General features: G+C 39.1%; 2 protein-coding genes across 5 annotated transcripts in view; one reads left to right on the plus strand and one right to left on the minus strand.

Moving 5' to 3' along the window:
- The window catches only part of LRRC72 (leucine rich repeat containing 72), a 29,046-nt gene extending 24,150 nt beyond the window's left edge, over positions 1 to 4,896 (plus strand). For 2 of the 3 annotated variants that reach the window (XM_019534114.1, XM_019534122.1), the window contains 3 exons: positions 596 to 760; positions 2,830 to 2,857; positions 4,567 to 4,896. In XM_019534114.1, the coding sequence (XP_019389659.1) occupies positions 596 to 760; positions 2,830 to 2,857; positions 4,567 to 4,732 (359 nt within the window). In that variant the 3' untranslated portion in view covers positions 4,733 to 4,896. The remainder of the gene's footprint in view (positions 1 to 595; positions 761 to 2,829; positions 2,858 to 4,566) is intronic. The other variant, XM_019534130.1, reaches the window with a different exon arrangement.
- Positions 4,897 to 10,161: 5,265 nt separating this feature from the next.
- Positions 10,162 to 15,888, minus strand: part of ANKMY2 (ankyrin repeat and MYND domain containing 2) — a 28,578-nt gene continuing 22,851 nt past the window's right edge. For both annotated transcript variants that reach the window (XM_019534141.1, XM_019534150.1), the window contains exons 8-10: positions 13,000 to 13,128; positions 12,436 to 12,577; positions 10,162 to 11,041 (exon numbers count right to left, since the gene is read on the minus strand). In XM_019534141.1, the coding sequence (XP_019389686.1) occupies positions 10,824 to 11,041; positions 12,436 to 12,577; positions 13,000 to 13,128 (489 nt within the window). In that variant the 3' untranslated portion in view covers positions 10,162 to 10,823. The remainder of the gene's footprint in view (positions 11,042 to 12,435; positions 12,578 to 12,999; positions 13,129 to 15,888) is intronic.

The following is a 15,888-nucleotide window of genomic DNA, read 5'->3' on the forward strand; positions in this document are numbered from 1 at the left end:
AAACTTTTCTAAGATCTTCCCCAGGATAGAAGTCAGGCTAATGGGCCTGTAGTTAGCCGGATTGATTATATAAGTACTATATAAATGCACAGTAACCATAGTATCGTAGCATCTCGTGTAGATACACCTGGTTTGATTTGCAATTTCCATCCCTTTATTTCCAAATTAGAAATCATCTTTGAAGGAAAGTGCGAAAAAAAAAGAAAAGAAAACAGAACTTTTTTATTGTATTCCTATAGCCTTCTCTGTATTGATTAAAGAATGGGAATTGTTAGAGACCTTGACCTGAAACACTGTTTTACTATGCATATAACAATCTATGAGTCAGGTTTTCATATAGTTAGATAATATGCAAATAGAGTATAAGAGTGAAATCCTGCCTTAATAAGACCAGTTGGCCCAGGATTTCACTGTAAATCTTCAGCTGATGTAGCTATTTCTGTACTCAAGGCAACAAAATTCTGAAATTCTACATAAGGTGAGGATGTTGTTGTTTGTTCAAGAAAGTGAATTTTCTTCTGATTGCAAGTAGGTAGCTAAAGTTAGGTTGTATTGATTGAGAGAAAGGTAACAGTTTTTATTTCTTTCCTAACAGAAATTACACAAAAAGAAAAAGAATCTGCGTTACATATTTACAACCACAAAAGATCCTGTGTTCTCCAGTCTATAGCTTTTGGAAAGAGAATAGGCAAATCACTGGTGGCTAAGACAGTATCCAGCAGAAGCATTCTAGCTGCCCAAAGTTTGCAGATGCCTCCAGGTATTTATAATGACTAAACTCTGCTTTCAGGTCATTTGAATTTCAAATAGTAGTTTGCACCCATTTGCTGCTAGTGTTAATTAGATTTGATAGTGAAATAGATATGTTTGATGAACTCAACCAAACTGCTTCATTTTGAATTAACAGTATGTAGTTACAATGAAGAGCAAATGGATCCTTTCCATTAACAAGCAGATTATGTTTTAGACAAACCCTGAAACAACTACTCAAAATCAGAAGCTATTGAAAACAGAATTGTATTATTTTTTTTTAAATATCTTTTTTTTTTTACTAATTTTTCTGTTCAGTAAACAGTCTTTCAAGGAAGCTGTATGCTGACAGACTGATCAAGCAGCTTAGCAATTTGGTGCCCTCTGGTGCTTGTATGGACCACAGTCTTTCTAGTATCCCAAAGAAGTTTCTGTCTTTAATATCTGTGTTCAGATGTGAAATGGCATGTCATTTCTATCACATCTGAATGTACAAAATACTGACTGGTTTCTGTTTAAAATATATTGCAGATATGGACATCAGAGAAATCACTCACAAACACTTGCTTAACATATTTAACATCTGTCATCACACATCTTATTTGTAGGAGTTTAAAATGTGGTTCTCATTTAAAAAACAACGCTTTCAAAATAGCAACATGGCAAGTCATGTTTATTGGGTCTCAAGTAAGTGTAGTTCAAATTTGATCCATTTAAAAATACAAAGATTCTTTTTCTAACAGCAAATTAAGCTGGCTTTTTCTGGCTTGTTAATCATTTCTCATCAAAGATCCCACCAATCAGATTTCAACCTCTGTTGCTTCCATTGCCTGAACACTTGTGAACTGCGGCTCTTCAGTTATGCTCACATTGGCAAACATGCAACTCTGTTACCATCCATAGAGTTTTACAGGTACAAATTGTCTCTGTAGATGTAATTTAGTTAATAATTTTGCTCATGATACACGAACTGAAGTATAATCCATAACATTCACCTTTGTATCTCCATAGTTGTGACAGGAGCAAAATTAGTTAGAAAAAGAAAAAAACAAAACCTTTAATCATTCAAGTAAGCCAAGTAACCAGAGGTGGATCTCAGCACATGCAGTAAGCAGCCCTGCTTTGAAAAAAGTCACATCTTTAGACTGCCACCTTCAGAGCAAGGCACTTCAGGTGCCTGTAGACTTGCCAGGAGCCTGCTTTGACATGCTAATTAGTGCGCTCCAGCCAGCCTCTGCATCTCATGCATCAGTGTTCGTGCACTCCAAAATGGTGGCAGGGGTGCTTTAACTAGAGCTTGTTCAACAAGCATTACAGTGCCCCTGCTGCCACTTTGATGCGCAGGGACGCTGATACAGACACACTGCAGACTTAACCTAATTTTTACCTATAACTATCCAAACATGTCTGACTAACAGACACCCAGAGAAAACTATGTTCCAACATGTGGCTTAAACTACCCAGCTCAAAACATAGATAAGGACCCCTGGAACTTTTCCACCATACATACAGTGTCTTTTTAACCAGCTTTTTAGAAATTATTATTTCAACAGTGAATCTTCTGGTTGTTTTTCCTGCATCAAAATTAAACGTGTATAAAATGTTACATTCAGAACACTTGCACTTTGCATGTCTTCAAGTTCAGATTGCTTTTGTATTATTTGTTACAAAATAGTAGCAGCGAGTTAGTTTTCCAAACTAATCAGGAGCAATACTCATTTGTAAAAAGCAAATAGGTTAATGAACATACATAAAATGGGTAATATACATAATATACAAAACATATACAAACATTTTCACTTCATTGAATATTTAATTTTTCCTCTCAATTGCTCAGTTTCCTGTCGTCTTTTTTTTTTTTTTTACAAAACTTCAGAAAGATGGGTGGTAAATCCTGTGTTCAAACTACTTACTACTTTAGATAATTGACTCTGTCATATTTCATTGACACTAGCTGTAATTTTTACTTTACTTTTTGATGTCAGCAAAACTGAAAAAAAAGTTTTTCCATGGAATGCCAGTACTTAAGTGGTAAAAATGCTCTACAAATATTAACTTCTTATTCTAAACTTGTTACAGATTATGAATTTGCAAATCACGTGAATAAGTAAGTAGCTTGCTCTGACCTCTGTTTTTGCACTTCAAAAATATTTGCTCTCTCACTTCTATCCATACTAAAGAAAAAAGCATTGTTGTTTTTAAAAGTCTGCTTTTTGTGCTAGAGGATAAACAACTGACCATTTTCAGTAAGACTCCACTTGTTGCTGCTGTCAGTGCATTTCCATTGTATAAATGGAGTGTGTAAAATGCAGTTAATTTTGTACCATCAAATACTGGTTGATCAAAAAACTCAAGTGTTAGACCATCATAGTAGCTTGTTTTAAAATGATTCAGGCAATTTCCTACTAATTGCCTGTTCTCAAATATGCACCTTTATGGAAACATCGCTGTTGTGTGGGTACAGTTTCTCAGCCTATGGTTGGATTACTTTATATTGTTATATTTTTAAATCATGTACTATAGGGAATCAAGTACAGAAATGTATTTCTGCAAAAGTGTACAGAGGTAGGGAAAAAGATCAATTTAAAGCTCTAAAGCATTTTGCATGTCATTTGTTGCATGTCATTTGTTATGAGGCAACCTTACAGATTACTTTAAGAGTCTGGGCTTTTTTTGACTTCATGGTGAGCAATGTCTGTGGCAAGCCAAACTTCAAATATAAAAACTATTGAGAAACATGTTTACAAATGGATTAAAATAGCCAATAGATTTCCTTCAGCAAATTATACAGCACCATCCACACAACACAGCTCTCCACAATCAGGTAAATTCATATTTTAAAGAGGGTTTAATCAAGTTTTCCATACAAAAGGATTATAAACAAGACAATTGACAATAGTCTCAATACAACAAAATATGATTTCTCTTTCACCTGTTGCAGCTATGTGCTTTGACACTGTAATTTTTAAGCATTAAAAAAATCCTACTGAAGTCATCAGTATTAGTCACATAGTTCAAATATAGTTAAAGATCAGATCTGAAGAAGGGTGCTTTGTGCCACAAAGCTTGTCAAACTTCTCTTCCTACTATACAGTCGGTATAATAATAGATGCTTAAACAAACAAGCAAGCAAAGAGAAACCTTGCTTCATATTTCTTAAATTATGGTACAATAGTGTAGTTATACCTTTGAGCGAATTCTCTTCTATTCAGGTTCCCATACAGTGCCCAATGCCCTGGTATCTGAATGTGTATGTTAGGCCTCTGCCACACATTGTACTTAAGACACGATTAACCAGTTAATCATGACTTGTGACCCAGCCACACGTTACAGCAATTAGTGGTGTCATAAAACAAGGAATAAGCCCCAAAGTTATTCCACCAAAAAAAAAAAAATTGCTGGGCTGCAGAGGTGGTTCTTGCCTGGAGCTGGTCTGGCCTGGCTGCAGCCCCATACCCCAATGGATGCAGACATCTTGGCAGGGCACGTGCTTCTGCCTTGCCCTCCTGACACATGGCCTGTGCCCCCTCACCCCCATAGACAGATTTACACAGAGGAGTCTGTGAAGAAAAGGAACTCTGCCAGCCTGCACAGGAAAACCTGCAGTGTCCTGGGTTTTCTGCGGCAAACAGAAAAACCAGATCCCTGAACATCACTCCAACACTGCTCAAAGTTCTCAAGCATTTCTCAAGTCAGTACTATCAGTAGCTCCAACACTATTTTCTTCATAGGCTTCTAGCAAATTAATTCCAAAGTGGTTAGAAAAATTTGTTGTTATTATTCAGATAATTTACATTTGTTTTGTTCTTTTTGTAGAGTTCCATTTGAGAACCCTGAAGATGCAGTTTTTGTAAGGGCAATGAAGAGATCTATAATGGAATTTTCCTGTGTAGATTGGAACAAAATACCCACCTATCAAGAAAAGCATCTTGAAAACAAACTTAAAGAACCCTGTGAGAAATTGACAATTAGATTCAGATAACTGTTTGCTTTCTCAGGAAACATTTATATATATGCTAGATAGGTATTAAAGCTTTCTTTTAAGTTAGCATTTGTAAGGCATACACTGTAACTTACACTTCATTACATTAACTTTCAGCAGAACAACTGTACCACCCTGATAATTCAAATTATCATGATAATTTATTAATGATAATGATAATTATTACCTGATAATTCAAAACATGTAATGCTTAGAGTCAAGGAATAAAGGTCAAAAACACCAGTCATTAATTGGACGTAACTTTAGCATAGTGTTGTCACTGACAAAACCTGAGTGCCCTGTTGCATTTTATCCTAAAGCAGGGAACAAAACTTTAAGATAGCTTGCCAGCACCAGGAATGAATATATTAATCATTAGTACTTTTTCTTAAGAGACTCGGAGACCTCTTTAAATTAATGAGATCTCTTTTACCTCTTTAATTTTCTCCCATCTGCAGATAGGATTAAAGCCTCCTGTTGCTTATCTGTTTCTTGCATGAAGTCACTGCAATTAGACTTTGCGTCAGCCCTGGTAGAGCTTTCCTTGGCTGGTCTAACAGTAAGCTGCTGTGATGGGTCTCATTTCAGTGTGCCACATGCTCTTAAACTACCTTGGGTCTATGTCAATGACTCCCAAATGGTGCAGCAAAAGTGTGCCATAAGAAAATGGGTTGGCCCAGGACCCTGCCAGGCTGGCCCTGCACACAGAGATCTCCACAGACTGGATCCAGCTCATGGACCAGTGAGGGAAATGTGCAATCAATTTTACTCCAGAAAAAGAGTGTTTCCCAGGTCACAAGTCTAGGAAACACTGGTCTAGGTGTTGTTTCTGGCAAGAGCACTTCATCTTTGTGCTCTAAGTCAGCTCACTTCCTTTTGTCTTAGCTAATCCTGCAGTTAACGTAAACAGGAACGAACACATGCCCATTCTCCAAACAAGAGTTCCTCTTTGTCTCTGAGTCTTGACTGTTTAAGCAATTGTTATGAAAACCTTAGTTTCTTTGTACTGCATTTGGAAAGTGTAGCTACATGCTGAATGTTGGAGCATATGAGTTCTCCTAGGTTTCAGCTGATCTGCTGGTCCAACTCACTGCCACTTAAATGTGTGCCCATTAAAATGGTAAAAAAATTATTCTTGTCCACTGTCCAATGAACATGATTTCAACCAAAAGTTGCACATGGTATCCTGAAGTTTTAACCTGCTCCCAGCTCCTGGTGGAACCCACCTTGCCCTTTGAATGGTAGTTTCAAGTGAAAGATATTTGGAACTGGCAGCATGAGAAGGTAGATCACATTTGGATGCTTCAGGTCAAGTTCTTAATTAAGACTGTACTTAAGAACGCAGGACAACAAGCTCCTTCCGAGAGCCCCAGCCTTTCTGTCCCATTGTTCAGAAATCCTTTTAGGCAATGCTGCCCATAGTAGACAAGGGGGCAGAAACATTCACCATTGGGAGTCTCTCATGGTCGAGGATGAATTGTCTTCTAAGGGTCTAAAAATTGCTGACATAGCCAATCCAGATTCTATTGCAGCTTGGACATGTTTCCTTGCACGGTAGATGGCTCTGGATTCCTAATTCAGTCTGTGATATGCTGTTTCTGCAGTGCCTGCTTTTCCATCTCCTGTTGTCATTGTGAGGTGTCAAAGTACTGAGACCCCTGCAGCAAACTTTTTCCCCCATTTGGGGTGGTCCTCAGTGATTGCTTCTGATGAGCTGATGTTGATGTTGCATTTTTTCAAGTTGGTTTGAAGGCATCCTTGAAGTGCTTTCTCTGCCCTCCCCTTGAGTATGCCTTGACTGAACTGGAAGAATAAAATTTGTTTTGGAAGTCAAGAGGATGTGGCCAGCCCAGCAAAGCTGAAGTTGAATGATCATCACCTTGATGTTCATGGCATTTGCTTGCAAGAAGACCCTAATATCGGTACATTTGTCTTCCCCCTGGATTTGAAGGATTTGATGGTATTTCTCCAGCAACTTGAGTTGTCTCCTGTATATTGTCTACATCTCAGCTGCATACAGTAAGATAGGGATCATGACAGCTTGATAAACTGTAAGTTTGGTTTTGAATCTGATGTCATGATCTTCAAACATGTGTTTCCTTAGGCATCTAAAGGCTACATTTACACATGTGATGTGATATTGGATTTCTTTGTCAATGCCAGCCTTCTGTAAGAGATGGCTTCCGAGGTATGGGGAATACTCAACATTCTTCAGAATCTCACTATAACCTGAATTACTGGAGCCAGGTTGATCAAGATCCCACCCCCGCCCCCCGGCTTCTTTAGGGCAGGGGGCCCCAAAAATGGGTGGGCTGGCCCTGTCGAGATGAGTGCTGGAGTGATGACACAGCCTTGCTTAACTCCTATCTGAACCTCAAAGGGATCTGTGACAGATCTGTTAGTGAGAACCAGCACTTGCTCTCACACCATCATAGAGCAGGCAAAGAATTGTGATAAATTTCAGCGGGCATCTGTACCTCATAAGGATCCACCACAGTGCTTCTCAGTTGACACTAGACTTGAGCCAGTCAGAGGTGTTAATCAGTCCATCTTGTAAAAAAAACTGCACAGGAGTCTTTGGGAAATGAAAAGACAAGGATTTGTCAGCTCCCATATACAGGGGAGGAAAAGAATATGGGCAAATCTGGGAACAATGATTGAATCCATAGAGATCAACCCATTTTAAAACCCGTTTACAGTTGCTTAGAATTATGGCAAACTTCAGACAATTTGGGCTGCAATCTTCTGTGGCTTGCATCTCATTTGGATTGAAAATTTCTTGGAAAATTTCAGATAACGATTCAGCTGTAAGGGTATAAAAAGTCTACATACCGAAGGTTTTTACAATTATTGAGTTGAGAAATTCTGGTATTTCCTCTTAAATTTCAAGTTTGCTCCAAATCAGGTGGTTTTATCCCAATTTTACAGATGAGGAAGAGAGAGATTAAAGATGAAACTGTCAAAAACCTACTAGTTCTGGATGCTCAACTTGGTTTCTAGGACCCAATTTTCCAGACTATTGACATTTTTGTTAACAGCTTAAACTTCTGAAATACAGCTCTAATCAGCTTCAGTTGCAGCTCTGAGCACTCACCACTTCTTCAGATCAAATACCAGGTATTTCACTTCAGGCATGTAAAAAATGAGGGGGGACTCTTAGTGTTGTGAATGTTTTGATGTAAATGACATGCCCAGCATCACTTAGGGACAATGACAGAGATGGGAACAGAATCTAATTTTCCCTGAAGCCATTCAACCGTCAATCCTTTCTTTTTCCCCTAATCCCCATTACATTCACTATCCAGCTTCCCATTTCTGCAGTAACAGAAGCACAACAATTATAAACAGTCTCCCAATTCATCCTTACAGCAGGTCCATCCTGTGTGCTGAACCACTGAGACATGGGGCCTGTGGAAAAGAAGACCATGCAACTAACAGACTCAAACTGCCTGTGCATATACTGTCTGTATATGTTATGCATATATGCATAAGGGGGCCAAATTGCACAGATAATTTGAGAATCCAGCAGTAAGGGTGAGTGCCTATTGAGAGCTAAAGACAGTACAGTATAACCTTATAAATCTGGCATCCTTGGGCCCTAGCACCTGCCAGAAATCTGAAAATTCTGGATTTTTAACACAAGGAAAGTATGTAGCCTTAGGACAATTTTCTTTTACACTACATGTGTGACTGAGTATTGTTTGAAACAATAGCTGTAGGCTGATGAACAAAAATAATGGCAGTCGGAGAAGCACTGGACTTCCGAAGAAATTTCTGGATTATTGGGAAGCTATTTTTTAAGGCAATAATGTAGTGTACTGTGTTTTTTAAAAGTTTGGGATTTTTGAGAATTCTGGAATTTTGAAAGCCAGATTTATAAGGTTATACCACATAGTTAAACCAAAGACTGTATGAACTGCTGTTTTATCTGGCTTTCTAAGGCCAGAGCTTGAATCAGACTCTTCAGTGAAAATGAAGAATTCATGGTGTCCATCTGTATACAAATAAGTATTCATTGCAAAATATAAAGGTCATCTCAAGTTTCTTTGATCATAGATTAATTTACATTAACAGGAAAATTAAGGACCCTAGAATCAACTACCATCAGGGCCGCAAGGTCACTTTAGCATACCTATACTATATCATGCGGTAACCCTGACAGAACTTCAATCTGTTTTGTACAGCTGTAGATTACACTGGCATCAGAAGCAAGCAGACAGCTCCTGCAGGGTAGATGCTGCACTATGTGCTCTTACAGCACCTCACTTATAGGTGGCAAGGAAGCCAGTGACAGCTTATTTGAATTGTACTGTGCAACTACCTTAGCGCAAAAGTGGATGTGATGCCTATATTGGTGTAACTTACAATAGCATAGTTGAACCCCCGATTTTTCCTGGTAAGTTATATCTGTCTGTCACACGTCTGCTCCTTTTTAAAACAAAAAAACGGGGGAGATTTGAGGACAGGTTGTGCTGTGTGTCTGAGCTCTCAGTTTATTAAATACATTTAAACATTCATTCAAATACCTGCATATGCTAGTCTAAAGTTAAGTCAGTCAAATTCTTCTTGATCTAGCACGCTATCAAAAGCGCAAAACAAAACAGCAGCTTAGTCTAAATGGAATTCAGAAGCAAGACCTGCTACATTGTCTCCTTCTGCAGGTGGAGCTGAGAGCCAAACACAACAGCTGGGGGAACCAGAGATGAGGCCATCAGTTTTCATGGAAAGCAGACTGGAGGAACAATAGTCTGATGGCATAGGTCAGGTCTTATCTATGCTTTCCACTTCCCTGCAGGCTTGACAGTATGTCTGTTGATCTTGTACTGTGCAGCTGCATGTCTTCACGGTCAAGCTGAAACCACATGGAAGAAGGTATTGTTGTTCAGGACACTGGTAACTTACCAGATTTAATTCTGCTTCTACTGGCCTGGCAAAGCTCATGCAATGTGAAATCACTTCTGCTTCCAGATCCCAAGGTTAAGTATAACATCAGCTACAGACATTCTTCCAGTGGTCAAGCTGCCACTAGCTCAGGCTAAAGAATGTAGGTCCTCCTAGAGCCATAGAAAAGCTCATAGCCTATGCTCATGCTGCAAAATATTTCCACTCCTAGAACTTCCAGTATATTTAACAGTAATACTTATAAATACTCTGAGTAACACTGTTTCTTCTTGCACACTATTTTCAGAAGCCCATCTTTAGCTAAAAGTACTAACTAAAGCCCAGCCTGGTTGAAATCAGTACAGCACTGTCATCAGTGGAACAAGACTTCTCCGTCTCATATGATACCACGCACCTGTCAATGCTTACTAAATAATTCATAAATAAAATCTAGCATAATAGAAATAACTTTTCCAAACAGGAAAAAGGTGTAAACCATCACCATCCAATCATCTGAAAGTGTTAACTATTTAAAGTACATCCACATCTTGTCTGAGAAAAAAAATCATTTATTTGGAAGATACATTCACAGTCAGTTTGTGACATCTGGAATAACAGTATCATTTAATGAAACTCTCACAACACAGACAAATTTTGCTGTGTATCTACTGCAAACTAACTCATTACAGTAAAGTAGTGAAGTCTTCAAAATCCAATTGAAGGGTCTCAAAAACGTAATGTTACAAAGCTGTCTTTAAATGAAGTTGCAGAAATTAGATGCAATTTAACTGCCAACTTCCCATGCAGCTTCCTAAGACTCTCAGCTGCATTTCTATTGCACTTACAGGAAAATCTTTATATTACTACAAAATAGGACTTTTATATTTTGAAAGTAAGAATCAGCCAAATTACTTGGATTTCCCACTTCACTAGTTGGTGGTAGATTTACCTCAGATATTGATTATACTTGTGGTAGGTATAAACACAGATGAATAAATGTCACTGTTGTTTTGACCAGATGATAAATTACTTGTTCTGACCATCTGTGATGGAGTCTCCAGCATCACATGGCAGGCATACTGCCCAATTTCTCAACTCTGGGTACACATCTGTCTTGCACAGGCAGTCTTGCATATGCAGTTCTGTGAGGGCTACAGACATGTCCATGACTTTTGAGGTGCAAGGCATAACCCCTCCTCACCCACATCTCTCACTCTTCGGGTTCTTGACTTTTTTCAACATAAGTATCAGGCAGGCCAGTCTCGCTTTCAGACACACTGTCAGGTGGAGGGGATAATGTTGCAAGATCTTTGTTAAACCCACTTTCCTCTGTTCTGTCAGCTGCGTGATTTGGGTCTTTGGTAGATGGGTCAGGGTCTGACTGCTGCTCTTCACTAACAGAACTAGTATCCGCTCCTTGTGCCTCATCTAATAAAAACGGGAGAGAACAGCTCATACTCGTCTCACAAATCCCATCAACAGACTCTACAACACATGCACAAGCAGATGCTGGTACTAAGGCTGAATATGGCAGTACAACTTCATTTCAATTAAAAAGGGCACTTTTCTAAAAATAATGACTTAACCCCCACTTTATTGACAGGGATGTCAGACTCCACAGTTCTGTCTTGGGTGATGCAAAGTTATACTGGAACCAATCTTAGACCTCTCATTCAGACAAAGCTATCCATTAACGTCCCTTTACATTTAGAGTTTTTCCTTTATTGCGAGGGCAGGTTTATAATCTAACTATTTTTGATCTGATTAGGGCATTAACTAATGGTGTCCTATCACCACAACGCTCATTTCAAACTTAATCTAATCCAGTACTTTCTGCATATTTCAAGGTAGTGTTTCAAGGAAGGAAGGACTGAAAAATGTATGAACACAAAAAATGTCTTAGACTTACAAAGAATTCACGAGGAAGACACAAGAAGTTCTCTGTTAAGAGTGCTAAATGTTGATTGGAGTAAATTATTCTGAACTTCAACTGTTTGACTGGGCTAGGAGGAGCCACATATTATAGTTTTGAGACTGAAGGTTCTGTGGTAAAGGTAAGTACATTTGGTTTCTCCAAATCAAGTTGTAGGTGACTCCAGAAAGCCCATTTGGGCTTAAATGCTGAGAGAGAATCACAGATGGGGTCTATGACAAGCTCTTAATAAATATTAAATGGAGGATTTTAGAAGCCAACTGAAGTGGGGACTACTCCCAAGAGTAAGGCAAGCATGATAGTATAAAGAGGGGAGGCTAAGGGACAGAAAATTAGAGAATGTTTTCTCATTTTTGATTAACATTTTCAGCAAGGAGTAGAAAAGGGTCATTAGTATTTTTGCTCTGGCACTTGGGTTGCTGGAGGGGGGGAAAAAAAAAAAAAAAAAAATCGCTAATGAACCTGCAGAACCATACCTACACTATACCAGAAAATTAACTCCTGAATTATTACCCTCTTGAACAATGGTTTAGTGTCATTATTCAACTTGTCATCTGGCCTTCTATTTGCAAAGCAACATGAAGCAATACAGCTTTAGTTCTCTTGATGAGTCTTTTAAGATTTTGAAACCATGAAGTTGGAACTCCTCATGCTCTGGTGTTCTCAAAAAATCATTTGCATGTCTACTTTCAAAAAAATATATAAACAATTAAACACTTAAAAGGGATACTGCATTCACAAATACAAAGCTGAGCATTCTAACAAATGCTGGTCCTGTTTTTTTTTGCTACAACCAAGACATCACAGAAGTTCACTTTATACATGTATTCACAGATTTTATGGCTGCTGGTGCAGAATTAGTTTCAGTCGGCAAACTATAGATCCGTACCTTTCTTTTGCCTTTTTTCTTGTTTCCTTTTTTCTTTGGCAGCTTCTAGTTCTTGCTTCTCATGGATTTCCTTCAGTGTTTTGCAGACTTTTTTGTGGGTAAACCAATGTATTTTTTGGCAGTTCTGGTCACAATACATTACCTGAAAGTTATTAGAGGCAACTTAATGTAACAAAGCCAGCATAGCATTTTAGTTTGAGGGAGATAAAGTACAGTATTAACCAAACACTGGAAGTAATTTATCATGTGTACTTTTGTACTACTTTTAGATTACATTTTTAAAGCTAGTAGAGGCATACAACATGACTGTCCCATGCATTAGCTCAAAGGAAATTCTTTGAATGAAAATTAATTGAGAAATGACATAACCCCCCAAACACACTAGGTACTCCTGCTCCTTGGATTCAAGGCACCTGCACCGTAAGACAGTATCTCGTACATCTTACATGTGAACCTGCAGGGCACTCCTCAAAAAGCTGCAGTTCAAGGCAAGTAAACTCACTTTCCAGACTGTCAGCAATCGGTGACATTAGATTTTTTTAAACAACAGCTATACACTCTTACCATTTTGCAAACTGAACATCGCTTGTCAGCACCCTTTTCTCCACAAGTGGTACAGAATTCTGCGTCCACAAGCCCCACTTGACCAGTAATGGCTTGTGTAAGTACAGAGAAAGCAGTAGGATCAGAGCCCTGAGGGATAGAAAAGGCGTGGTTAACAGAAAAAAAACAAACCTGCAAAGATATGATGCATTTACAAGAGTAAAAAGTTTCAGGATTTTTTCTATTTTGGGTGGAGAAGGGAAAGGAAACAAAAAACAAAGATGAAAGGTTCCTAGTGGCAATCTGCATTCTTACTGGAGAAGTCACTGGTGTAGTAAATGCTAATCCCCAACTCAGCTGCAATCTGACCCAGTGCTACTAACATGCATTACATAACATTCATTACACATATGCAGTATGTAGTAAATTAGCATTGTCTAGTTCAGCGGGGGCCAACCTTTTTGGCAGGTATACCACAAATTACCCACACAGCCTCCAAGTGCCACTCCCATCCCCTCCCCCCCTCCCTTCCTGGCCTCTGTGCTTTCTTTTTCTTGCCTGATCTGCTGCTGTCTTCTCCTTCCTTGCCACTGTGTTGCCTGTCCCCAGTCTGCCATGTACCACATTCAAAAGCTCCCCATGCCGCTTGTGGCAACAGGTTGGCCACCCTAGTCTAGTTCTTTGTTTTTAGAGAAAAGAGCTGTAGAAATAAGTACAGTGGTTGTATAGAATCTGTTTGGAAACAATGACAACTGTTTTTGTACCTATAGGTGCTACAGTTAAAATTGATAATTTTTATGTCCACTTTCGTTTGTGGTAACTTAAAGAAACACTTTCCATGTGCGCCAGAGTCAACACCTAACAAGGCAGTCTTTTGTTTAGTTTACAGATGTGCCTGTATATGCTTTGACATTAGTGAGTACACGGAATGCTTTATTGCTGTCATCACTTTGTCATACTTTGAATATCCTTCTAATGTATTTTTAGGTGAAATAACTATTTTTCTGAAATATTCTTTTGATACAGTGTTGGCAACTTGAAAATAGCATGCAGCAAGGTTTTGTAGACAAATGCCAGTGCTAGCACAGAGAAAAAGGTTTCATTTGGCACTGATACACTGGTTGTGTTCAATGGATTCAAAAATATTTTAAAAACTTGACATTTTTGAAATAGTATTATTTGCAGAAATTCTTCTCCCTGATGTATAAACAGTTACCATTGGTACATAATACTTTGGTACATATACAAGTTAAGAATCTGTTCTTAAAACCACAGTAACAGATTTATAGGTACCCATGTTCATAGGTTCTGTGGATAACACACAAGTTGCTCCAGCTCAAAGCAAAACCTCAAACTATTACATCATCTGAGAATATGTAAGACAGTAATTACTATGCAGAGGTTGCTTTTTTTGCTTATGCTGAATTTGTGTAATTGTGCCTGCCTAAAGTCAAATACTTGTGGTAAAATATAATTGATGGCAGGCTCCAATGTAGACTTCACTACGGGCTCTATTGATTCACTCAGAATCAAACCCTGTGCAACGAATCAGATACTTTAGGGGGAGCGGGAGGATGGTGGGGAGAAGAAAAAAGAGACTGTAAGGAGAAGGGAAAAAAACACAACAATGAAGCAGGAAGACAAATGCTTAGTGTAAGCAAGCCTTATTTATGTTCATGCATTGTATGGAAATGCAAATCTTTGTACACAATGTTGTTCCGATTTTAAACAAATAGTAGGGATTGCTACTGCTGGAATTAGCTGATAAATTAGAATGCCTCGCGATTTAATTTTATGATGGAGGCTCTTCTTAATTTACTAAGTACATTCCAGGTATATAAGAAAATTATAAATCATTCCTTTTACAATACATGTGACTTTCAAAGACAGGACATGATATGCATTCCCCTCAAAAACTTTCTTGCTTAAGTTTATTTTGAGCCAGTTAGGGAGTCATAGATTCATAGATGCTAGGGTTGGAAGGGACCTCAACAGATCATTAGGTCCAACCCCCTGCCTAGGCAGGAAAGAATGCTGGGGTCACATGACCCCAGCCAGGTGCCTATCCAGCCTTCTCTCAAAAACCCCCAAGGTAGGGGATAGCACCACCTCCCTTGGAAGCCCATTCCAATTTTTGGCCACCCTTAGTGACCAGAAGTTTTTCCTGCTATCTAGCCTAAATCTGCTCCCTGTCAGTCTGTGACCATTGTTCCTTGTTACCCCAAGAGGCGCCCTGGTGAAGAACATCTCTGATCCCTTTCCGTCTGGCCCCCCCCCCCAATAAATTTATCAGGTACCACGGTGGCAAAATCCAGCCTTCTCTTGTGGAGGCTGAAGAGGTCCAGGTCCCTCAGTCTCTCCTCATAGGGCTTGTCCTGTAAGCCCCTGACCACACAAGTTGCTGTCCTCTGGACCCTCGAGTCTATCAACATCCTTCTTAAAGTATGGTGCCCAAAACAGGATGTAGTACTCCAGCTGTAGTCTGACCAATGTCACAGAGGGGAAGTATCACCTCCTTGGTTCTACTCCTGCGTCTAAGCTTTTTGTGACCCTGTCTTAAAATGAAACCAGATTGGTCAGGCACGATCTATCTGCTACAACTACATGCTGGTTTCCCTGCTGCGTTATTTTTCCTGCTGGACTCCCACAAATACGACCTTCATAATCTTTTCAAAGACCTTTCCAAGGATGGAGGTGAGACTGACTGTCCTACTATAATTACTCGGATCCTCCTTCTTCCCCTTCTTGAAAATAGGGACCATATGGGGCCTTTTCCAGTCCTCCGGGACCTGACCTGAGCACCATGAGCGCTCAACCACTTCCCTAGACTATACAGCCTCTGAGAGCTGCCTCAAGAATTCTAAGTCTAGCTTTTCCTCTTGGTGCGCTGGTCTATAGCAGACCCCCACC

This window comes from Crocodylus porosus, unplaced genomic scaffold, assembly GCF_001723895.1.
Source record: "Crocodylus porosus isolate Cpor-Errol unplaced genomic scaffold, CroPor_comp1, whole genome shotgun sequence".
Taxonomy (NCBI): domain Eukaryota; kingdom Metazoa; phylum Chordata; order Crocodylia; family Crocodylidae; genus Crocodylus; species Crocodylus porosus.